The sequence below is a fragment of the Diplotaxodon limnothrissa genome, linkage group LG17 (genome assembly GCF_057381915.1).
Source record: "Diplotaxodon limnothrissa isolate DT_005_m linkage group LG17, D_limnothrissa_male_GT1.1, whole genome shotgun sequence".
Classification (NCBI taxonomy): Eukaryota; Metazoa; Chordata; class Actinopteri; order Cichliformes; family Cichlidae; genus Diplotaxodon; species Diplotaxodon limnothrissa.
Window position 1 is genome coordinate 41,429,848 of NC_140612.1, and position 24,694 is coordinate 41,454,541.

Consider the following 24,694-nt stretch of genomic DNA (forward strand, 5'->3'; position numbering starts at 1 on the left):
AACTAACTGGCAGCCAGTGTGAGGATGCTGGTGCAGGAGATGTGGCCAGTCAGTAACTGTGCTGCAGCGTTTTGGACCAGCTGCAGTCGGCTAACTGATGACAGAGTAAAGACAAAGGTCGAGGAGAGATGAAATGAAGGCATCTCTCAAAGTCTCTGAAACAGAGGAACGGCTTCACTTTTGCAGCTGATTCATCATTGAACAACTTGATGTCCGGGACAAGTTTGTTCAGAAGAGCGCCGGGATTAGTCATCGGTGATGCAGCCATGCAGCTTTGGAATTTCACCACCCAATCAGCAGCTTCCCTTAGTTGTCAGCTATCTGTACTTCTCAGGGGCAGGACTTGACTTGGGTTCCTGCTCTGTGGCACCACACATCTGGAGGTAATGAGCTCCTCTCAACTGCTGTCACTACTGAAGGTGGTGGTTTGTCTTCAGTCAGTGTTAGCGACAGTTTGGAAACACTGACAAAAGGACAGGAGGCGGTGCTGAAGATGTTATGAGCGAGCAGGATGGGCAGGATTAGAAATGAGTACGTCAAAGGAACCGCTCAGGCTGGGCAGGCAGGAGACAAAGTTAGGCTGAGGTGGTTCTGACATGTGACAGGAGGTAAGGTGGATAAGAAGATATGTATTGTGCAGGTACTGGGAGGAAAAGGGGGAAGATCTCAGAGGTTTATGGAGGGAAGAGTGAAGTGGACGTGCAGGGGGTTGGAGGGAAGAGAATCACTTTTATGGACACAGATACGAGTCGTGGTCACTGGCCGGCGATGCGCGACACACTGTTGTTCTACGACGTTTACAAGAAAGGCAATCGGAGAATACCCCATCAGCTCGAACCCCTCCCTCCATCTTTTCTAACATTCACACATTAGTATCTTGCCCAAGGATAAGGCATGCAGACTGGAATCAAACCCCCAACCTTCCAATTATTAACGCCCTGTTCTTCCTCCTGAACTGCAGTCACTCCTAACTCTGTTGACACATTTCTTCTTTCGACTGCTGCCACTGAGGCTCACCACAGCACATCATGAGCGCTCACTGTCCCAGTATGAGTCCCAGTATCCTCCACAGTCCCACCAACATGTCACTGGATCCATGAACTTTCCTCCAGAGCTGAACTGACTGAAACGAACCATTTTTATCATTTTGTGCTTTGTCTTTTGTTCTTTTTTTAATACACTCACCAACAGATTTGTTATGTACACCTGTTAATGCAAGTTTCTACAGCAGGCGTGTCCAACTCCTGCAGGTTTTAGATCTCACCCTGAGTCAACACACACACATTCCCAGGCCTCTGGAGAACATCAGGACATGTTGAGGAGGTCATGTAGCCATTTGAATCAGCTGACACATCTAAACCCTGCAGGACGCCGGCCCTCGAGGCCTGGAGTTGATCTAATGAGTCTATCGGCAGCAAAACAATCGAAATCTCAAATGATCTCAAACTTGTTTCATTAACATGACCGTGAGGTCACTGTACTCAGACGGCCCTCACGGTCACCAGCAGTCACTGGGATGTGGTGGAACAACAAAAGGGGGTTAAACCTGGAACCGGCTGCACTCTGCATGAACACCGTCACCTGGTTGCACTCCTCTCTGCCTGAAGAATTGCAACATAATATTAATCCTACATTCATGAAAAGATGTAGCATTACTCACAATGTTGAGTAATGAGACTGAGATTTTTCAGCACCTTTCTTTTGTAAAACACACCACAGCACACAGACGGTGTATTTTCTTTTGTTGCTCAAAGCATCAAAACGTAGAAGTAATTATTCTGCAGAAAAATGTTCATCAGGGTTTTATGGATCCATGTTAGTGATGCAGACGTTTAAGGTCGAGCTCAGGCACGGGGATGCATCGTAGAGTCGTGGCCTTCTGAGAACCGCGCTCACTGCCCATATTTATTGTGTATTAAACATATTAACTGAAACTGAAGGCGGAGCTTTAGGAAAAGGGTTGAATCATTTTGAACAAGTGATTTCTCAGAGATGCAGCTGCTGGCTGAGGCTCCAAGCTTTCATTCATGTGCATTTATGGACTTCACAGGTCAAGTAACGCATTGATGAAAGCTTATTATGATTTGGTATTGATCTCTGTGGGATGTACAGTCATGGTCACGCTGCCACCTTGTGGATGTCACAGCACATCACACGCAGAGAACCAGGTAAAGTTTTCATGCATTTCTTTAATATATCAGTTTTTTATATTCACAACAAATACATTAAGCTCTTTCTCTGTATGATACACCCTTAAATATTTTTACACTCAAACATTTGTTTGCCTATGAAAATGTCTTTTAATCTTTGTGACTTTATTTTGAACGTGTTGTACTTTGTTTGTACAGTTGTTGTCTCCATGCCTCCTAGCAAACTGACAGTATTTCCTTTGTACAATATTTACAGGTGAAAAAACCAAACAAATCTAAAGTTTTACATGATAGTACTCGGTTGAAAGGAATTGTTGGGTCTAAGGTGCAGGCAAGGAGTGAGGGAGGGAATGTTTAAGAAGAAAGGAACGTGAAAGTAGAAGAAGGCGGCTAACGGAAAGCGCTGCACGAGACGCAGAGTCCAGTGTTTGCTCCTGCAGGATCTATGAAGCTAGAGCAGATGTACATGGTGTTCCTATAGAAAATAACCATCTCCAAGGAAAACCAACGGCGCACTCTTGAAAAACACGTCAATTTCCTTCCTTGAATTCAATCACGTGAGCCGATCCCAGCTCTGCAGGCGGCAGGAAGGAGGATGTTAACACTGCCTGTGGAAGGCGGCTGTGTGCTCGGTGCGGTGAGGCTAAGCTCAGGTGCTGCATCACTCGGTCTTCATCAGCATCTCCATGGCCCGATGTCTCTGGTGCTTTAAGTCGTGAACTCAGAACTTTTCCATCCAAACTTTGGACAGTTTCACTTCTGTGTGACCGAATAAGACCGTGAGATGCAGCTCCTGTGCATCATGTGAACAAGACGAGTGGAAAGTTGTAAAAAGTCTGATGTTGGGATTTTAGTGCCTCCGTAAGAAATGTAGGACTGTGGAAGCGAAGTAACTCTTTAGCTTATGTAACGCGACGCACAAGACTCAAAGGCAACCACTGGACTCTACCCGTCCACGTCTCTGTGCAGCGTGACGAAGCTTCAAACTGATAACTGGAGCATTCAGACGGACCTCGTCCTGCTCTGTGGGTACCCGAGTTTGGTTTCACTGACAGCAGAGCTTCTTCATCATCTTCACGACTCTGTCAGCAGTGATCGCTCTGGTGACACAATCACCTGCACAGGACACTTTAAAGAGTCCTCTGGAGAAAATGGCAGCTGTGGGCAAAGCTTGAGGGAGCCGTGGGTAGCAGCAAAGCCTCCCAGTGACAGGACGATATGTCATTTATTAAAAAGGCCAACATGACCTCTACATTTCATCTGTAAAAGCGGCAGACGGAGGCGGGTAAATAAACGCTCGTTACTGATCGACGATTGGTTCTGGGCTTCTGGAAGTTTTGAGCGCCGGACACTGAATTCGAACCTTTCAATCGAACAGTTTCTCGCTCCGAGATGTGACGCTGGACGACACTGTGCATGCGCAGAGCTGTCAGAAGAATTCTGTAATCCTTGAATTGATGACGTAACTACAACAGACAAATGCTGTGTGCAGCGATGCATCCTGTTCCTGCAGCTTTGGCTGACGTGTTAGCAAACAGCCACGTCCAGGGTAACCAGGCAAGAAAAGCTTTCACTTTTATCAGATCAAGTCTTTCAATTCGTCTGCCGTCACCGGCTCTTCGCTCACGTTTAGTCCGTGCCCGACTTTACTAAAGGCAGCGTCCAGCTAGTTGAAGTGGTGACAACAACGCGGTCTCTCTGTAATAAACTGGGAAACAAACAAAGCCCACGCCTGCAGCCGTACAAAAACAGACAGCAGATCGCGACGCCGACAGCCGGTGGACATTTGTACTCTCGCAGACTCCACGACCCCCTCGGCTGTGTGCCACTCACGTGGAGTAAGACCCCAGCTGTGGGCTGAAGCCTGGCAGGTTCTCTTTTTCTGCAGATACTTTGAATCTAACGTTTGTTGGCTACGTGACAGCGCCGGTTTAGTTCGATTTTCTAAAGCTAATCATCTCACGATGCGGCGACTGAAACAACGTTAAAAATACAAACTCACTGGAAAGGAAGCCATGGAGGTGACGGGGAACGTCCGTTTCCATCATTCGTAATAGAAAGACACACGTGGATGCGAAGACCCGCCCTGTCGGCGCTCGGTCTGACACGTCAACTAGCTGCGCGCTCTCAGTCCACGAGGTGAGGCCAGGAGCCTCGTCAGGGCGGTACGCCGGCAGGTCTGCAGGCTCGTCACGCGGTCCTCGAATGAATATTTACAGTCCTGCACCTGCGGAGGGCAGCTTCACTGGAAGTCTGAGCCATCTGCTCGCTTCTTCAATTACAAACAAAGAAACAAAAACAAAAAGGCGAGTCGCTCGGTCGCTTCAATCCATCAAAGTGCAAATATGAGTCACATGACGAAAACAAGGGTTGTAAAAAAAAAAATAAAAGCCTGAAAATAAACCCATAAAAAAGTCACATAAATAAGTCAGTATGTGCAGGCCTGCCTGTACAGGAAGAAGGCAAACAAAGAGCAGAACAGATCTAAACCTGGAATAACATGAAAGTACAGAGAATGTAAAAGGCGGGATTAAAGGACATTTCCAGAACTGTCAAAGCCGCAGAACTCTTGATCAACAGCCGGTAACACGTCTGTGTAAGTGCAACGTTGAAGCTTTGTGGTCCCACAGGAAGAGAAGAAAGCAACGCCACAACGTGCACGCAGTGTGAAAATCAATCTGTGAAAACGATGAGAAGCAAAGAAACCCCACGAGCAGGTCCAGCTGAAACCTTCAGCTGTCTGTGACCTGATGTTACCTTGGAGACAATCATTTCTGCTGCTTGTCACATGACCACAATATCCTTTGAAAGGGGGAAAGCTTTTAAAGTGGAGAACATGGTTGAGGTGCAGATCTTTTGCTGTCCTGCCATTAAACCCAGAGAGAGCCTCGCTGGCAGAGAGCAGCTGCCATGTTGGAGACAAACTCCATAAACACCGAAAACAAAAGACGGCTAAAAGATCCAAGACAGAAAGTATTCCCAGCAGCTGCTAGCTAAAATGGAAAACACAAATGGAAAAAATACAAACAGATTTCTCTTTCAAGTCATCGTCCTTCAGAATCCTTCTCCTCCAGCCCATCCCAGGGAAGCGCCAACGCCTTCCAGCAGCTGACGGCGTGAAGCCTCCTCTCGGTCCGCAGGCCCGTTCTCTGCTCAGCAGCACGGCTAACGCCCAGCTCCTCCTCACCGGCACAACAGCGACCGGACAACTCGCATCCAAAGCTCTCCTTTAAATGGTTTTCCTCTGTGGGTCAACTTGGATCCATCAGGCAAGGCGATTACTTCCACGTCTTCCTCAAAGCGGTTTGGTACGGATATCTTTGTCTTCGCTTTGTTGTTGTTCCGTCGTTCCTGATTAGTTTGTGTGTGTTGCTGCCGTCTGCCCAATGGACGGCTTCTTGTTAGTGAGGCTGCCTTCTTCGAGGTGACGGAGGAAGAAAACGGCGCATTGGTTTTTTCCTTTTTCTTTTTTTTCCCAGTAATGAATGAATCCACCGCAGGGACACAAGACTGTTGAGGAGTGACGAGGGATGGACTGCTGGTATCTGCCGCCATTTATTTAAATGCTGAAAACTCCCCTGAAAAGATAAAGAAACAAAGACAGACGGTGTGTGGACAGCAGTGTCAAGTTTCAGGTGGAAATATGAAGTTAGCGCGTTTCCAGTGAAGTTTACTTTATGAAACAACACTCATCCAGTGACAAAGGCCCGATACAAGTGTGGGAAATATAAGGACTACTGCACCGATGCAAGTACCAAAGTACCACGAGCGAGGGCCTCAAGAAAACCTTCTATTCTTTTTATTTGTTTTTATGCACAAATCTGAGAATATCCAACAACTTTAACACTTAAAGGGAAAATAACTCCTGACACTCTGTCACACAAATAACAACACCTGATCTGGTCTTTAAGTCTGACATCACTAGTTGTGTCTGGGTCTAAACTCCGCTGCAGGTCCATATATCAAACGATCACTATGGCATTACTCAGAGTTGAAAAACTGTCTAAAGTCTTTCATCTTTAATAAAATGATCAGCGTTCTGCTCTACCAGGTGTAACAATTGAGTTTAACATCCAGGCATCCATGAAAACGGAATTTATGACATTTAACAGAGTTAGAAGTTAGAAGCTAGCGAGCTAACTCCCTGCTATCTAAATACAATATAGCATGTCCTGACTGCGGGGTTTTGGAAACAAATTAAAACGTACAGCTCTGCTATCACTTCCAGCATAAATGAAGACAGAAAACTAAACAGCAGTGACGTTTGTAGGGTTACTGAAGTTGGGCTAGCTGCTATATAATGATGTGCTACGTGACCGCTAGCGACACAGCTATGTTAGCATAATATAAACAAGCTAACTTTTTTCCACTCGATAAAAGTTAACGTGAGTGTTCTCGGTGGTCAGGAACAAATGTAATCGCATGGCAGGATGCTGTAAAAGGACCAAACTTCAGCCAGGAGAACAACTGAGATAATCCATCCACAATCTGTTAAATGTAATAAATTCTGTTTTCATGGATGCCTGGATGTTAAACTTAATTGTTACACCTGGTAAAGCAGCAACGCTGATCATTTTATTACAGATGGAAGAATTTAGACAGTTTTTAACTCTCAGTGATGCCGCAGTGTTCGTTTAACTTTGGGACCTGAAGTTAATGGAGTTTAGGACCCAGATTCCTCTGCGAGGTTCCTGACTACAGTAGCTGTAACGCTCCAACAATCCATCAGGCGCTGCGGCTTCGTAGCTACCAAAGTCGTACTAAAACATTGACAGATTTTTGAGCGCCGTGTACCTCATAAAATCGGTTCGAGGTCAGTAAACACAACCAGAATTCATACATAAGGCGCACATTCGATTTTTGAGAAATTAAAGGATTTTAAGTGCACCTCATAGTGCCGAGAATACGGTAAGTGGAAATTCAGTTCCAAGAAATATTCTGCAAGCCAACACACTGAAAGATGAGATGTGATGCACTAAGCATGGTTTGGGGATAAGGCACATTCATTAGAGGTAGTTATGGTGTATGTGATGAAAAAGCTACACTACCACTTCCTGTTACTGTCAGCTCCAGATTTCGCCGCTCCAGATGCTGAGAAGCGATGTTCCCAAGAAAAATAACTCACCGTAACCGCCGGCCTGGATGGGGGTTTTAGGTGAGGCGCAGGCATACAAACTGAAGTCCTCTGTCTGAAAACCAGCTCGGTTTAACGAAGGCTCCGAGGCGCTGCGGTGGATTTTGGGTAACGAGCGAGCCAGCAGCTCAATGGATGCCAAAATCTGAAGAAATACACAACAAAGCCACAGGGGTCGTTAGTTAGGATCGTATGATCACCATTCCCTCACAACACAAGAAACGAGCGACTACATCAGCTCAGCTGCTTTCTGTGGTTGCAGCTGCTTGCTGAGGCCATCGGTGGCAACGCAACAACTGTCAGAAAGAAGGAAGTAAAGAAATCCAAAATGCTGCAAATTAGGGAGTAAGGGCGAACGCTCACTCTGCACCAAACTCAGAGCTTCCACCCTGAAACGATCCATGTCTGTTTGCTGCCACTAGCTGAAGGGCTTTGGAGGTGAACACCAGGACAGCAAGAGTCGGATTTGATGGAGAGAAACGTCACTAAACTGTTGTTAAATAACAAATATTAAGACCATTAGAGTTTAAAGAGAAGCTGGGATGTGATGAGTGTGAGAGTCTCTTGTCTCCGTGTCTCAGCGATTTTTGAAAGGGTTTGGGAAAAAAAAGAAAAAGAGTTTACTGTAAATATTATTTCCTCTCAATGTATAAAAGCGTCAGTGTGGGCTCTCACCTGAGGGAAGAGAGGCCGCTCCTCTCTCTTCTTCTTCAGGCAGTCAGCCATCAGCCTCTTCATGGCCTTTGGACAGTTGCTGCGGACCTTGCTGAGGTCAGGGGACAGGTAACCTCGTCCCACCATGAATATGATCTATGGAACAGAAAGAACGAGTCGTGAAACAAACTTCTGAGCTCTGCTCCCTCATCATTAATGACAAATCAAAGATCTGCAGCTCATTCCAAGTGTTTTTGGCATTTGTTCAAATTTGGTCTCAAACTTTAAATATGAGGTCCAAAGACAAAATGCGTCAGCCAGCTCTGCAACATCGACACAGCTAAAGAGGATCACAGAACTCTTTGGATATGGAAAACCTCCTGGTGCCTGAAAACACGGTGCAGCAGAAAGATGGGAAACAAATATGGAGAAAGAAAGCAACAGCTCACGATTCAACGTGTAACACATCACCTGCTGAGACCATGTGACGGTACGTGCATGCACATGAAGTGTGAAGTGCACAGGACTTTACTCTGCTCAGCTTCAGCCGAATGTGAGACCGGGCAAACAGCGCCTCACAGTGGATGGATAGTGAACCAAAGACAAACCCAGCTAAAGGCCTGGCAGAGCATCTCACCCATTCAACAGCAAACACCATTTATATTCCAAACATTATTAAAATGATGTTCAGTCCAATTTATTTTCAGCCTCTGAAAATGGAAACTTTGAATAAAACTGGCTGAAATTCCCCAAACATGAAACATCTGGGGTTCAATCCCTCCTTCTGCACGCCCAATATCCTCGGGCAAGATAACAACCCCAAGTAGAAAGCACACTTTTATCAATGGATGAATGAGGCATGGTGTGTAACGTGCTCAGAGTAGAAAACCCGACAGAAGAGCCATTTAACATGTTAATGCCACACTGGGGGAAATGCACCTGTTAAAGCAGCAAAAACATGGTTCAGTCTGACTGCTGAACCAGAGGTAAAACGGGGCGGAGTCTGGAGTATCTGTTAGAGCGAGTGCAGCAGTGGGGCCGCGCTCACATCCACTCACCTGGTCTCTGTTGTTGATGTTGGAGTAGGGCAGCGCTCCTGACATCAGCTCGTAGAGTACGATGCCAAAGGCGTACACGTCCGACTGGAAGCTGTAGGGGTTCTTGTCCTGCAGCCGGATTACCTCTGGAGCCTGACGAAGCACAAGTTACACCGACCGTCAATAATTCACTGCTTGTTCAGTTGAACTGAAAGGAAACGTCTACAAAGACTCAAATCAATATTATGGCAATGAAAGGGGGGCGCTTCTTTTTCATATTCTCTGCAATACTCTGTTCCCCCAAACAGGGTGAGAATGGGCTGATCTGCATTTCTGATCACTTCTGCGTTCTCACTCTTGCTGTATTAGCCTCAGCACGCCTGGTTTAACGCATGAGCACATTTAGAGAGCACACATCAGATGGAAAGAATGACAGGAAAACAAAAAGTGTCTCGTAGGACACGAACACCGACCATCCAAAGAATAGAGCCTGAAAGCTGTTCAAACTGGTGGGAGCCACTCCAGCGGGACTTCACCGTAGCCAGACCAAAGTCCCCGATCTTCACTGTTAGGTCCTCATGGAGGAAAATATCTGGGACAACGGGTCAAGGAAACACTCTGAGCTCCTTCATATTCCAAGTATGGATTTTCCATTTTGATCCTTCATGAAATGACAAAAAACCAAAACACTGACGTGACAATAACGACACACATGCTGGATGCTACAATCCAGCGAATCAATAAGCAGCGTTTCTTCTTCAGTTCCAGATGTTCTGTATCGTGTGTCTTGCAGTGTTGTAGTATTACACAGTATTGGACAATCACTGCATTCTGATCCCATCACTTTGGTGGATGAACGGTAATAATATCATATTTGATATATTGGTGCCTCTGTCTGGGCCGGGGTCGTGGGAAGGTCCATACCTGCTGTAAGGTGTGCTCTTCTTATTCTCCCCTGAAACGAAGCATTTCTTGGTCCTGCTTACGCTCCTGTAGCACCAAGTCCAGCTTATCACCCGATGACTTTGATTCAAAAGGATACTGTTGCTCTTCAGATCTCTGTGTATGATGGACTTGGCATGCAGGTAACTGAAGGTGAAGAGCAAAGCGTCATTAGAGCGACGGCGCTCGTTGTGGAATTTGACAGCGCTCGATGTTTGAAAGGTTACTCACTCCATGCCCTGAGCGGTCTGTCGGGCTATGTCGATCAGTTTGATCATCTCGAACTTGGTCTCGATGATGTGCAGGTGGTGGTACAGACTGGAGCCTTCACACCACTGGGTCACGATGGCCAGCTGGGGCTTGGTGGTGTAGCCCATGAAGAGCAAGATGTTCACGTGACGCGTTTTCCTGGTGCAAACACACAACGTGTTCAAATTACAGCAGGTTTACACTGATGACGCAGGCTGCATCAGTAAGGTGACGTTCTGCAGCGTGCAGCAGCGCGCTGGTGCACAAAGGAGAAGGCGGGGCTTACCTGAGGACTCCCACTTCATTCTTGAATGCCTGAAGCTGCTGTGGCGTGGGAGCGGTGACATTCAGCATCTTCACTGCCACATCACCTGAGAGCCCGGGGACAAAATGATTAAAGATGACGCTAATTTACTAACTGCTGAGATTTAACAAGGAAAAGCTAACGCACGAAGCTCTAATCTGCTTTATTTATTCCAAATCTTTTTCAATTAAAACTAATTTCATTTTTATCTGTGGCGAGCAGGTTTATCCAGTTTGTTCACCCCGAGCTGATGGAAACTGTTCTATCCCAGAAAGAGCGCCGACTCAAGCTCGTCCCTGACCTTAACCCGCTTGCTGGTCCTGCAGGACTAACTGATGCAGGAAGCGGCGTGTACACGCTGCTCATCAAAGTATGAACACGATCAGCAGGCAGGCTGCGGCATGTAGACGGCGCTCTGTAAGTGTCTTTGCGTGGGGTGTGACGGCGCGGCGCAGTCTTACCGTGCCACTTTCCCTTGAAGACAGTTCCAAAAGATCCAGAGCCTATCCTCTGACCCAGAGTAATCTGACCTTCCGGGATTTCCCAGTCATCACTGGAGTCCCGCCTCCCCAGGGTTTTCTGTCATACAGGACACTCGATCAGCACGAGCACACAATGAGACGCAGCACAACGCTAGCATCTGCGGACGCCACTCACCATCTTATTGCGGTCCTCGGACGAGGAGGACGATTTGCGCTCCCTCTGCGGGCACGGCGACTTCTGTGGGACCTTGACGTTGGTCAGAGAGCCAGGCAGAGAGGCGGGAGGCGTGGCCGACAGACCTGTGGTCGAACCTAGAGAAGAAGATAAAGAGTAGTGAAAGGTAAAGGTCTGGAAGTGAGGGACTTGTCAAAAACAGAGAAGGCAGGAAGGGAAAAAGAGAGAGAGAGACTGAGGCTTCAGCATCAATGTGTGTGTGTGTCTCTGTCTGTCTGTCTGTCTGTGTGTGTGTGTGTCTGTGTGTGTGTGTGTGTGTGTGTGTGTCTGTGTGTGTGTGTCTGTGTGTGTGTCTGTGTGTCTGTGTGTGTGTCTGTGTGTGTGTCTGTGTGTGTGTGTGTGTGTGTCTGTGTGTCTGTGTGTCTGTGTGTGTGTGTGTCTGTGTGTCTGTGTGTGTCTGTGTGTGTCTGTGTGTCTGTGTGTGTGTGTGTGTTCACATGTACAGGACAGGTGAGGGTGTGCTTGGCTGGATGGCAGCTGTTTGTGTCACAGATTTGATATTTTTGGTCACTGATTCTTCCAAAACAAAGGTTCGAATACGTAATCATCTTTTTTTCTCTGAACGGGTCCTGAAGTTAAGATTCAGAGGTCCTGAAAGAACTACAAAAATGTCGTCCCGACATTTTCAGCCGGCTCGTTTGAAAACAGACTTCACAGTAAAAGCAAAAAAAACTGCTACTCCTAATCCGAGCCAATCAGTGTGCAGACCTGTTTGGTCAGTCAAAGGAGTGCACAGACTACGCCGTACTCTGGCACTCTGCAGCATGGAGGCGTTTTATTTTTGTGACACTAGCAAACACCTTTTTGATTTCAAACAGCTGCCAGTTCAGGCAATGGCTTCATATCCAATAGCTACAGATGCTACAGTTAGCTGTGATGTCTGAATAGAAATGGAAAAAAAAAATCCTGCAAACGAATCAATGGATCGTTCATGTCGACCAAAATCATGATTCAGTTATGAAGCTGGGAGGCTTTGGAAATCTTACAAAGACGACATATTAAAAGAAAAACACGACTCTTTGTTATTATGTAACAGCTATAAACTGATTTTAACAGCCTGCTAACAAGATGCTGCAGTGAACATCAAGAGGCGGGCTTTCTGATTAACATGTCATTCTTTTTAACCAATGACTGAACACAAGAGCGCCTCCATCAAAGAAACCGCTATCCATCGAGCAGGCAGCGTGTGGTACTGCGCCGTGAGGTGTATGGCTGAAGGAGCATGTGAGGGCATAAAGGCAAAGAACAGAGAGAGTGTGGAGGGAGACGGGGTTGAGGTGGAGATGTGGGTGGGTGGGGTGTGTATGTGAATGGAAGAACAACACAGGAACACAGAGGCCTAACTACCTCGGAAAACGGGCTCGGGCTCAAAATCAAACACTATGTCATTGGGATAGGAGTATAGGAGGGGGCTTGAGGTCCGTGTTCGGTGCTTCCTCAAGCAGCAGGCGGGGTGGGTCGGGGGGGCTGCAGGGCAAAGAGAGACAGACAGACCATCACTGCTACTCAACACGCCCCTGTCACTAACTAGGCTCTAACTATGGCTACACAGTCAGAGCTATAAGCTGTCAGTCAGGGTGACTCCAGGGTTTGCTCTGGGCGTCCTCTGCCATGAAGTCCATCTCCATGGTAACTCACACTGTGAGGGTCCAGGTTAGAGATCGACTGTTGTGGAGTTTTTGGATGACGTGTACACCTGCAGTAAACGTCAGCAGATGTTTGCTCTCATGCAGCAAAACCAAAACCTGTCTGCAGTCAGAAGTAATGAACACAATAAAATCACCGCAAGGATTATATGATCATGTACACACACGCACGCACACACACTCACAGGTTTTTAATACTAAACTACTGCACAGCGCTCTGACACACACTGTCTGCAGCCGTGTGTTACTTCCAGCATATATTTCATGTATCGTTTCTTTTATCACAGAATTTTTTTTTCCAGCTTTCGTGTCCATGTGTAGCTGAAACACTGGGTTAGCTTATGATGTTTGTAGCTAGCTTCACGTGACTGCTTACTCTGACAACTTAAGACAACGGCTGTATCCCAACTCAGGGTCTGCAGCCTTAAAGGCCGCATTTTAAGGCCGATTACGTCACCGCGACGCGACGAAGGCTGTCCCAATTCAAAGGCTGCTCGAAATGCGGCCCTCAAATGCGTCCTTCATTTCCCTGAATTTTAAGGACGTGGCGGTGTAGACTTCGTGGCCCAACATATCCCAGAATGCATAGCGCGGCGGTGGGTGTGGATAATTTTGCCGGAAAAAAAAAAAAACGGCGGATGAGGGGCGGCCGAAGAGTAAACTTTAAGTAAGTCCTGGATATTATGTCACTTATTTATGTGCAAATGTTTAATAACGAAGAACATTAAACATTACTGTTGGCAACATGTCGGCAAAGTCATGTGACATTAGTGACGTTTGTGCTAACTTGGTTTTAAAGCCTTTACTTTAAAATATACGCCGTTCAATAGCTGAGCTTAATCTCACAGAGAATGATCAAAGCTCATGTAGAAACAAACAAACACATGAACAAAAGATTTCATTTCATTTCTGTCAAACACAGCTGTATGACAGGTTTCCAGCTGTTAGTATCATGGTTGCTAGGCAACCTGGGCAGCGCAACGGAGGCTAGACCGCCCCATTTCACAAGCCTCGCACTTCCGGCCTTAGCGGTCTTTGAGTACGCGGCCCTCGAGGATCGTTGAGGCTGCGTACTTTAAGGCTGCAGACCCTGAATTGGGATGCAGCCTTTGACTGCACTTTGTAGTCGACTAATAACTGAACACCACTCATTCCCCAGCATGTCTTTATCCGGTCTTCCTTCTCTCACCCAAACCGGTCGCAGCAGATGGCCCCGCCCCTGTTAACAGGGAGTTTTTCCTTCCCGCTGTCGCCAAACTGCTTGCTCATAGCGACTGTTGTGATTTCGAGCTGTATAAATTAAACTGAATTGAATTGCAAGATTAGTTTCGGGATCTAAAACTGCCACACTGAATGTAAAACAGTCCACACACGTGTCACAGGTGTCCCCTCTGTATCTTACTGCACACCCAGACTACACTGGAAACATTGTTCAACACTGTGCATGTATTGCGATGCTTTGCTGCAGAGCTGCTTTGTTGGAACTTTTGGAAAATTTGTCAAATGTTTTAGTTTCACGTGAGGAGGAGCCGAGCCTGGAGGAGCACTCAGACCGCTCATCCTCGAAAACCCCTGACCTTCAGCTCACGGCTCTGTGACTGGCAAGGCACAGGACTGAACGCGCACACACACACACAGATAAAAAAAATTCAAGAGCACAGAGAGGTGAGATGATGGGGAAAAAGTTGAGTGTGAAGTTTCCCTCTTGGATGCTCACCTCCATCTGACCTCGGTAAGCCCTGATCTCGAATCAGGTCCTGAAATAAAGAAAGCAAAACCAACATGAACACGGTGATTTCAGCAGCTGCAGAGGGTGAAAAACACACTTAACATGAATACATGAGGATTTGCTCCGAGTGCAAACTGATGGTATTTACAGAGGGTAAAGTATTGAACACGTCACCCACTTTTGAATTAAATGTGTAAATGACATGAAATCCTCACCAGATGTTGGTAACAATCCATCCAATCCTCACGTGCACAGAAATCAAAGCACAGGTGTCCAACAATTAAGTTATGTGTAATAATGAGAAACGATTGAACACATGAAGAAAAGACCTGGAACAGCAGCTGAGATCTATCAGTAATTAAAAGTCCTGCCAATTAAAGCAAATTAATGTCAGCTGGTTCATTTACAACTGATGGCCCGTAAAATGTGTCTCATTACCAACCAGTCGCCCAAGAAACATCTCATGGTGGGTAAAAACTGCTCAAGTGTTGCCAAACATACTGATGGTTCCAGTTACAAATAGTACATAACCTTCTCTCTGCCCAACCAATCACAGCAGATGGCCCCGCCCCTCCCTGAGCCTGGTGCTGTCGGAGGTTTCTTCCTATTAAAAGGGAGTTTTTCCCTTCCCACTGTCGCCAAAGTGCTGCTCATAGGGGGTCATATGATTGTTGGGGTTTCTCTGTATGTATTATTGTAGGATCTACCTTACAATATAAAGCGCCTTGAGGCGACTGTTGTTGGGATTTAGCGCTGTAGAAATAAAATTGAATTGAAAGTTGAATACATCTTGATAAAAATCTGCAGCCATCCACCGGCATGAGGAAGATGAAATAAGGGTGGACGTTTCAGCAAGACGACGATCCCCCGAAAACAGCTGAGGAAACTTAATCGGGTTCAGAGAAATGTTAGAATTGTCCAGCCAATCACGTGACCCGATCCCACTGAAACTCCACGGAAAGAACTAAAGACGGGGCCCACGGAGCCCCGAGGATGTGGAGACTGTTGGTGTTAAAGACTGGGTCGAAATCACACCTGAGAAATCGTGCGATTCGTCTCTCTGTACAGAAGCTGTCGTTGTCATCGGCGACAGTTTTTACATTTGTATTAAATAAATTTCAGCGAGCATGTTCAATAATTCTTCCCTGTGTCATTTCTCCTCATTACATATAATATTTGGACATCTATGGTTTGATTTCTTTGCATGTGTGGATTGGATGGGCTGTTGTTCAGGGAAGTAAAATACTGCTAATAAAGAAAGTAAATAATAAAGTGTTATCAAAGTGTTATGGAAGAGTTTGTCCATCAGAGCGACTCCACCGTCTGTGGACGATCGAGAGCTTCTGTTGTCAACTTAAGGAAGTGTATTAACTGTTATTTTAATGTCAAGAGCACAAAAGAAATAAGAGACTACATCATTCTGGTCATCTGTAACACAACTGTAAAACATCTGTAACACATCTGTAACGTCTGTAACACAACTGTAACACGTCTGTAACACAACTGTAACACAACTGTAACACGTCTGCAACACGTCTGTAACACAACTGTAACGTCTGTAACACAACTGTAACGTCTGTAACACAACTGTAACACGTCTGCAACGTCTGTAACACAACTGTAACGTCTGTAACACATCTGTAACGTCTGTAACACATCTGTAACGTCTGTAACACAACTGTAACGTCTGTAACACATCTGTAACGTCTGTAACACATCTGTAACGTCTGTAACACAACTGTAACACGTCTGCAACACGTCTGTAACACAACTGTAACACAAGTGTAACGTCTGTAACACAACTGTAACACAAGTGTAACGTCTGTAACACAACTGTAACACAAGTGTAACGTCTGTAACACAACTGTAACACAAGTGTAACGTCTGTAACACAACTGTAACACAAGTGTAACGTCTGTAACACGTCTGTAACACGTGCTGGACGTTGACGTGAAACCATAGGGCGCTGTGTGAGGTGATGAAAAACATAGAATGAAAGAAAATTCTCATGTGTCAGCGAGTCCAGCGGACTCACATCGATGTTGACCGGTTCGATGGTGTTGATGTGCACATTGGGGGCAGAGGATGAACGGTCCCGCTGGCCAAACTGGTTGCGGTGGTCCTCCTCGTTGGGCCGGAAACTGGGCGGGATGGGTATGGATTTGGACGGCGACACAGTGGCGTGGCATATTGATCTGGACAGAAAGCCGCTGGTTAGTACTTCAAACTTCAGACTCTAAATGTTCTGCTGAGGAAACAGAAGGAAAACGTCTCCTTTTCGGTATGAGGCTGGAGGACTCACCCAGTGGAGTCGGATGGGGGAAGTGATGGACAGGCCTCAGACACAGGCGTGGTTCCCTCTGAGGAGACCTCCTCCTGGGTGAACGGGTGGTGCTCAAAGAACTTGGACACTAGTAGCAAGCTGCAGAGGACACGCCGAAAACATACGATTCAGGCACAGTTGGAACGTAACCTTAAACAGGCCAAACAAGCACTAACACACATCCTTTCACACTGAGCACACTTGTTTCATTTGCCTACCACAGGAACCAACGGTGAATTTTGGAGCTTACAGTAACTTGTTTTTATGTAGTCATGACATTTCTCTCTTTTTTGTTGCACTTTAAAATCTGAGGCATTTTTTGAACCCATTGAAGCTAAAAGCCTGAATATGTCACTGCTCTTTGTTACCATAAAGATGAATCAGGATCTGTGCAGACGACAGCTTCGTTCTGTTCGCATTTTTACTGCCGGTAGCGTCCTGATCCCTGCTTCCCCGTGGCAGTCGCACATGTACAAAGATACAAGCGTAGCTGCCTGTCAGCGCGTAACTGCAGGTTCTCAGTGTCACGAGCACTGAGAACCAGGTCACTGAGCCGAGCCCGTGGAGCCATAACATCCTTATATCGTCCCAAACTGCTCACAGCAGTGTGCGCCTTCCTGCACTGAACTTACTCGAGCTGGTCGTAGTTGACGCACATGAGAGGAACCTCAGTGCTGCACCGCTGGTGGAACTTGTAGCCACAGGTCTGACAGCGGAAACCCTGGAACAACAACTTTCTGCAGAAGTCACAGAAGGCCAGTGTAAAGAAAGTCTTCCTCACCTGTGGATCAAACAGAGACATACAGACCAGAGTCACCCCGGCTGCACTGAGCACTTCTCACTACGGGACACTTGGTTTTCTGAAAGTACTTACAAAGTTGTGTGTGGTGAGCGGCACGTTTTCCAACACTTCTACATGCAGCTCCTCCCCCGTCAGCCACGAGATGTCTGTGTCCCAGCCAATAGGCTTCTTCTCTCTGAAACAGGAAGTGGGGAGTATCGGAAACTGTCTACACCTCAGCCAGCCGTTGGTTTAGCCACCGCACCAAGAGCGGTGCAAAACTAACCAAGATGGTTTCCAGCATAAAACCCAAACATCCTACTGCTCCACTTTCATACAGCAGGACTCATGATACTGTGCGCACTGTATAACCCTCCCCACAGTGTGGGACGTGCACCGCACTGTTGTACATGACATGAGACTGCCTACATCAAAAATACCCGATGGCCATATGGCGGTCCCAACACATAGGCCTATGAAAACCTTCAGAAGCAATAACCTGACGTCAGCATTTTGTGTATGGTGTTATCGGTGTGTCACATCGTGCTGGAGAAAGTTTGGCCCTCCCATCTTTACGCCGTTGTTTTAGTTTGAGTTAAAGTTTACGGACATTAATTTTGCAGCGATGTGCCATTCCATCCATACATCCATCCACCCACGTATATCCGGGGCGGATCGTGGGGCAGCAGCCTAATCAGAGAAGCCCAGACCTCCCTCTCACCAGCCACCTCCTTCAGCTTATCCAGGGGAACTCCAGCCGAGAGATGTAGCCTCTCCAGAGTCTGCCCTGTTGGGACATGCCTGGAACACCTCAGCCAGGAGGCATCCAGTGAGAGGAGGTTCCCTCCTTTCAAAAACAGCGCGTCAAACAGGCAATATGGCAACGGGGGTGGAGAAGTGGCGATTAGCGATTAGCTTATCCTCTGCACTGCTGCCCATTTCTGATTATTGCACATAACTTCTTTGCATGTGTGGACTGGATGGACTGTGCCGTGAGAACTTCAAGTCAGTAGCACCTTTACAAATATATTTACTTAGAAAATAGTATTTTTTTTTTTTTTTTGACAAGTGGGCCGGAAGAGTCGGCCATGGACCCAGGATGCACTGGACACACTGATGGAGCACATTCAGGTGTGGCCCATGTTGGACACCATCTCCATCTGACAACACTCTGCAGGTACGCTCTGAGGACTGCGCCATCCCTGTGACTGTGAGACACGTGGCCTCACATTATGTGGCTGTAGCTCAGAAGGTGGAGCTTAACCTCTACTATCTTGAAGGTTGGTGGTTTGATGCCTGGCTGCTCCAGTCTGCAGCCAAATATGCTTCCCATCGGAAGTACGACTGTTGGAAGGTGCCCAGGTCTAGCGGCTGTGCCCCTCCACTACTGTGCTTGACAGCTGGTACGAGGTCTTTGTGCCGATATGCTGTATGACGTGGTTTCAGAAGTTTTGTGGTTATCCACATGTAGCTTTAAAAACCTGCGATCGTGTTCTTTTTAGAGAGAAGCTTTCCCTCGCAGCCCCTCCAAACGTGCCACACTTGTTCTAGTTAGACTGTTATGAACGTTAACTTTAAAGTGCTAACTGAGGCCGATAGTCTAAGCCAGCGGTCCCCAACCCGGCGCCGGTCTGTGAGTCGTTTGGTGCCGGGTCGCGAGAGTTGAGGCTTGGGTGTGAAATTTACGGTTTTCAGGGTTTTTATCGTCAACTCCGTTTCCCCGGGTCTTTTCCCGTGTTGTAGTTGTGTCTTATTTTGAAAGAAATAGTTACGCGTTACCATAGCGACCAGAGGGCATTAAGGGGCAGAGAGGAGGACGTTGCTCTCAATGTTGTTGGCGCATTTCAGGAGGACGCTGCGAATAAAGTTACACAACTACACAGTGAATTCGCACTTATTATATTTAAATAAGAGCCCCGTTTTTGTCTCGGTCGTATCATTTTTCTGTCGTATTTATCCACCACACCTTAAAGAAGGTTGGGACCGCTGGTCTAAGCTGTAGTTCTTGGGTTTGTTTTAAAGTGGTGCACATTCAGACCTCGGGGTAAATTCGCTGAGGTGTCCGATCCTGTGGGTCATTGTGCCACACACATCTGAACCAGAGCAGCCAACTACTCAAACTTCTGCTTTCACAGAGGCGCTCACACTCACCACATTTCATGAAGTAGCCGTTAGCTGCTATTTGCTCTCTTAATCATTCAGAAGCAGTAAACAGAGATTCCCAGCTGTTACCAAACTCATTTTCATACTATAGTTCTTATGTCTGCAGATAAAGGCCTGAAGCAAAAAACTGGCTAAACATTAAATTGGAAGTATCCTGACTGCCAGACAGGGAATCTGCACGTGACATCGACATCAGTCCATTCTTATAATATCTGTAACGAGGCAGCAGAGGTAAAATTAACATAATGTCACAGTGAAGTTGACCCTTTAAACACAAACTGTAATAACTTGGTGAATTCAGGTTTTATGCTAAGAATTAAATCACTAGCACAGTCCTCTCATCTGGCAGCTTCTTCACATCTTTCTCAAACATCCTCGCTGGGAGGAGTCAAGACGTGAAGACGCGAGGAGACGCAGTGACACGAAACAGCGACTGATAAGTCTGTGAGACACCTACCCATCCTGTATCCTATAGACTGCACAGCACTCTGGAATGAGTCCTCGCATCATCAAGGCTTTCTTCAGGGAGTCCCTCACAGTCATCCCACAGCGTGCCGGCACCTGAAGGCAGCACAACGACACTCACTGAACTGACACAGAAATGACAGGATGTAACCAGGTTTGGGTTTTACATCTCTCAGCCAGCAGCCACAGGTCATCGTTTCAGGGAAGGCTGGCAGTACAGTAGTATTACATTCAGTCACCTCGCCCGACCTCCGCCGATCGTCAACATTCAGAGAACCAGAACACCGACGATCCAGCTGACGTGCAGGGCTGGGCCTCGCTGGAAGCTTTACTCTGACTTTATGGGTCAGACTAATGCTCTCAGCCTTCGTCTGCATTAAACCACAGCAGACCTGTGAATGCACTTCAACCTGCTAAGACCCGAACTCTTCCACAGCAGCATTTTTAATCTCTCTTTGATATTTGGGCTGATTGGGACCTGATGAACGTAAAAACAAAGAATTACCAGATTTTTTTTCTTTACCCGATTTTTGTTTCTAAGAAAAATCAGAGCCACATATGAAGATATTCGTTTGAAATTTCGACAGAACAGTGGCAGCATAAAGTCCTCGTAAGTGGATATCAGGCCCTTGTAGAACAAAATCGAGTATTTTGGTCTAAATAAACCAAAATGTGATGCCCACACATGTGGACGCAGGTCCTAGGAGGTTAATGACAAACTGAAGTTTTGTGCAGATTTATGCAGAAATCACCACACAAGTCCGTCACAGAGGCTCCGAATTACTCCCAAGCTGAGCCAGACGCTGTCACACAGAACTACGTTTAGCCAGAGACAGAAAAGAGAAGCAGCCGTCCTGTACATGTCTGAGTCGATCTGCGGGACTTTTTTTTTTATAATAAGCAAAGAGTTTGTCTTAGTAATAAATACCAAGTCAGTACGTCTTCTTGGCTATAATCTTTAGTCACATTTTACTTTTCAAAGTTAAGAATGCAATGTTTAAATCAAGCCTGATGTTTCCTCAAATGTGCAACAATAATTCAGAGGAAGAGCCAAGCTGATGTCCATGATGGACACCACCGACCACAGCTGTTACAGCCACGGTGCAGGATGAGCTGCAGGAGTCAGACTGAACAACGTGCATCAATCATTTTCTGTCGGACCCTTTTTGCTGCTTCACGAGTGCATTTCTCTGGTGAGGGATTAAGATGTTGAACAGTAAATGGACTGGTTCTGATACAGCGCTTTTCTACTCCAACCACTTTAGACAACTTGCCTCATTCAGCCATTCACACAAGCACTTTTTTTTCTACACCCACGTGCTTTTTATCCAACAGTCATACTAACTCTGAGATTCAGGGTTAGTATCTGCCCAATGCTCGACTGTCAACTGAATGGAAATACAAATACATAAAGGGACTTATAATATTTATGCCTTAATGTAAAACCACGTTTTATTTTAAACTAGATTTGTATTGCTGTGAGCATCTGACAGCGAGTGAGACCGAGCACTTTGTGCAACCTAAAGTCAAAAAGGCTGCACGCCGTCTTTCATCTCTGAGGTTTTATGACAAAATAATAATCACGTGTTCCTCAGCAACACGTTACATGTTACACTGTATCATCATTAACTCAGCAAAAACTAAGTCAACATGAAAAAGCAGTTTGTGAAAGACCAGATGCAAAGCTCACCAAGAGGATGTATCAACTCTGAACATCTAATATCTGCTGCTGCAAATGAAGCGCTGGCTCTCAGGAGCCTCGTCAATCAGACTTTCGTGCCTTAAAATCCACATAAGCATCCCGAGAGAGTGGCTCTCACTTACCACTGTTCGCTGTTTGTTGGGCAGGAAGACCCTGACAATGGGTTTCTGGGGGGAGCGAGGGTTGGCTCGGCTTGTGTCAGTGGGGGTCTGCAGGACAGCCAAAGTGTTTGGGGCCGAGTGGAAAGCCTGAGGCCCTGCACCAACCCCACAACCTCCTATCTTGACTTCCAGAAGGGCTGGTATAGCAGACTGAGAGCAGGAGAAGTCTGCGCTGTTCCCGATGGCCTCCAGCAGCTGCTGCTCCCTCTGCTGCAGAGCGTCCAGTTTGCTGGTGTACTCCTCATAGGCCTGCCAAAGAAGAACCGTGAGGAACGAACTCGACAGCTTCAACACCTCCGGTGACATTTACGAGGGTCACAGCAAGTTCTGTTCACATAAGCCGAAACGATCTTACCTCTAGATAAATGGAGGGAGGGTTGTGTTCTCCGCCAAACTTGTCCAGGAGAGCCTCCAGATGTTCTTGTGTTAACTTTATCATCTGTTTGATGTTCCAGATCTGCAAGGAAACAGGGTAAAACGTAAATACCTGCACGACTAAAAAACACATTATCATACCAGCTTTACCAGGATCAGATAACATGGACACCCCTGGAGATGTACAGATGTAATCAGTAAAAAACAATAAAAAATAAAGTATTTAATTGGTTCTTTCTTTCTACTTTTAGGACCTCTGTGAAGTAGCTGGGGACACTGGGGCTGTAGCTGCTTTACTAACAGGTTGGTGTTCGATCGCTGGGTGTTTGGTGGAGACACCTGTGGCACATTTTTGTCACGGGGGTAGGAAAGAACAACACAAAAGCCAACCCTCCATCACCGGGCTTATCACATGCCGAGAGATGAAACGAGCAAAACCAAATAATTTATGCATCATTTATATTGCTACACTCAGGGGTTAAAGGTGGGCCGGAACCAGCATTAGGTTCATTACTCAAAAAAAAGTAATGTTTACACATTACTCATTACTTTTCTTTAAACCAAATGTTACTTAGTTTCTACCAGAGTACACCTGTTACATTACTTTTGTCTTTGTCTGTAAAATGATCTGAAATATTGCATAATTACCAGCTCGCAATATAAATCTGAGACTACAGACTCACACCAACAAAAATCCTTATGCTAACACACACACACACACACACACACACACACACACACACCATTTTTCTTTCAGTTTGTTCATGAACTCAAACCAAACACACGCAGTGAAGATGAACACCAGAGCGACCGTTACAGCGATTCTCCTTCACAAACACGAACAGGTTGACATGGATGCTGCGCCGCTGCCTTTGTTACCTGATGAAGTTCAGCACGATGTAGCCGCTTCTGTCCTGGGTGCAGTTTTACTGTTGCACTCTTATTTTTAATTGCTCTAAAGCACTAACGTAGTGACCATATCTACACTTACTTTGACATCGGGCCTGTAGCGGGACGAAAAGCAGCAAGCTCGATGTTTTTCCCTCTTTCTACCCACCCATGTGCAGATAAGCGAGAATTTTGTTAACACAAGTAGCAGCACAATTGTAACTACAATTACTGAAACAGTACTCTGTTACTGATTACTGTAATATCTACAAGTTGTTGTTTGAGGCACTTCAGCGAGTGTTGGAGCGGAGCGAGGATGGAGACAGTAACATGTAAAACACACAGTAAATACACAAAGTGCTTCAGTGTGTCAGCTAATGCTAATGCTACTGTATTACTCGCATAGAGAGAAGTGAGAGCTAATTCCCCCCAAGACAGACAGCACAGGAAAGGAAAAGAGCTTAGAGCTAAAGGAAGGACAGCTCAGCCCTACGTTTCTTTCTCACTGTTGTCCCGACTGTATCATTATTCTGTGGACACAAAGTCATCATCTACAATGCAGGCGACAGGAAGCAGAAATTAGCTTTCGCTGAAAGGTAGATGGTCTATGCCAGGGGTGAGCGATCCAGGCCTCGCGGGCCGGTGTCCTGCAGGATCTCACCCTGGGTCAGCACACCAAATGATTAGTTCCTTTCCAGGCCTCTGCAGAACTTACAAGACATGTTAAGGAAGTAATTTAGCCATTTGAATCAGCTGTGTTGGATCAAGGACACATCTAAAACCTGCAGGACACCGGCCCTCGAGGCCTGGAGTTGCCCACCCCTGGTCTACGCCTTAGCGTTGGGTGAGGAGGTCAGTAAGTGAAAGAAAATGTTTAACGATGTGAAGTGCTACACATTTATGCGGCATCATTCATGATTGAAGAACGTGAATAATGGTTTAAAACACCTTATTAGTTTTTGACATTTTCCATTAAACGGTTCTCAAACGTCACTTAATATCCGAGTGTTTCTTGATTTGAGATTAGTCGTTTAGTCTAGAGATGGCACGATACCACTTTTTTATGTCCGATACCGATACCGATATCATAAATTTGGATATCTGCCGATACCGATATGAATCCGATATAGTGTTTTTTAATCAACAAAACTGTTTTTTAAATATCTTGCTGCATTTTGTATAAGTTCATACTCAAGTTTAAAACAACAACTACACTAAAGCTATTCTGTTATACCTGTATGCAAAAAAAAAAATTTCATAGTTCAGCAATACTG

At 46.1% G+C, this 24,694-nt stretch overlaps 1 protein-coding gene across 2 annotated transcripts in view; it reads right to left on the reverse strand.

Moving 5' to 3' along the window:
* Positions 1-2,235: 2,235 nt before the first annotated feature.
* Positions 2,236-24,694, reverse strand: part of braf (B-Raf proto-oncogene, serine/threonine kinase) — a 31,021-nt gene continuing 8,562 nt past the window's right edge. Inside the window, exons 2-20 of one of the 2 annotated variants that reach the window (XM_085376668.1) lie at positions 22,513-22,614; positions 22,119-22,406; positions 20,287-20,390; positions 17,760-17,862; positions 17,518-17,666; positions 16,865-16,984; positions 16,598-16,757; positions 14,551-14,590; positions 12,535-12,654; positions 11,128-11,264; positions 10,932-11,049; positions 10,453-10,537; positions 10,149-10,325; positions 10,018-10,064; positions 9,449-9,567; positions 8,997-9,128; positions 7,960-8,094; positions 7,276-7,429; positions 2,236-5,728 (exon numbers count right to left, since the gene is read on the reverse strand). In XM_085376668.1, coding sequence (XP_085232794.1) covers positions 5,706-5,728; positions 7,276-7,429; positions 7,960-8,094; positions 8,997-9,128; positions 9,449-9,567; positions 10,018-10,064; positions 10,149-10,325; positions 10,453-10,537; positions 10,932-11,049; positions 11,128-11,264; positions 12,535-12,654; positions 14,551-14,590; positions 16,598-16,757; positions 16,865-16,984; positions 17,518-17,666; positions 17,760-17,862; positions 20,287-20,390; positions 22,119-22,406; positions 22,513-22,614 — 2,313 coding nt within the window. In that variant the 3' untranslated portion in view covers positions 2,236-5,705. The remainder of the gene's footprint in view (positions 5,729-7,275; positions 7,430-7,959; positions 8,095-8,996; positions 9,129-9,448; positions 9,568-10,017; positions 10,065-10,148; positions 10,326-10,452; positions 10,538-10,931; positions 11,050-11,127; positions 11,265-12,534; positions 12,655-14,550; positions 14,591-16,597; positions 16,758-16,864; positions 16,985-17,517; positions 17,667-17,759; positions 17,863-20,286; positions 20,391-22,118; positions 22,407-22,512; positions 22,615-24,694) is intronic. The other variant, XM_085376669.1, reaches the window with a different exon arrangement.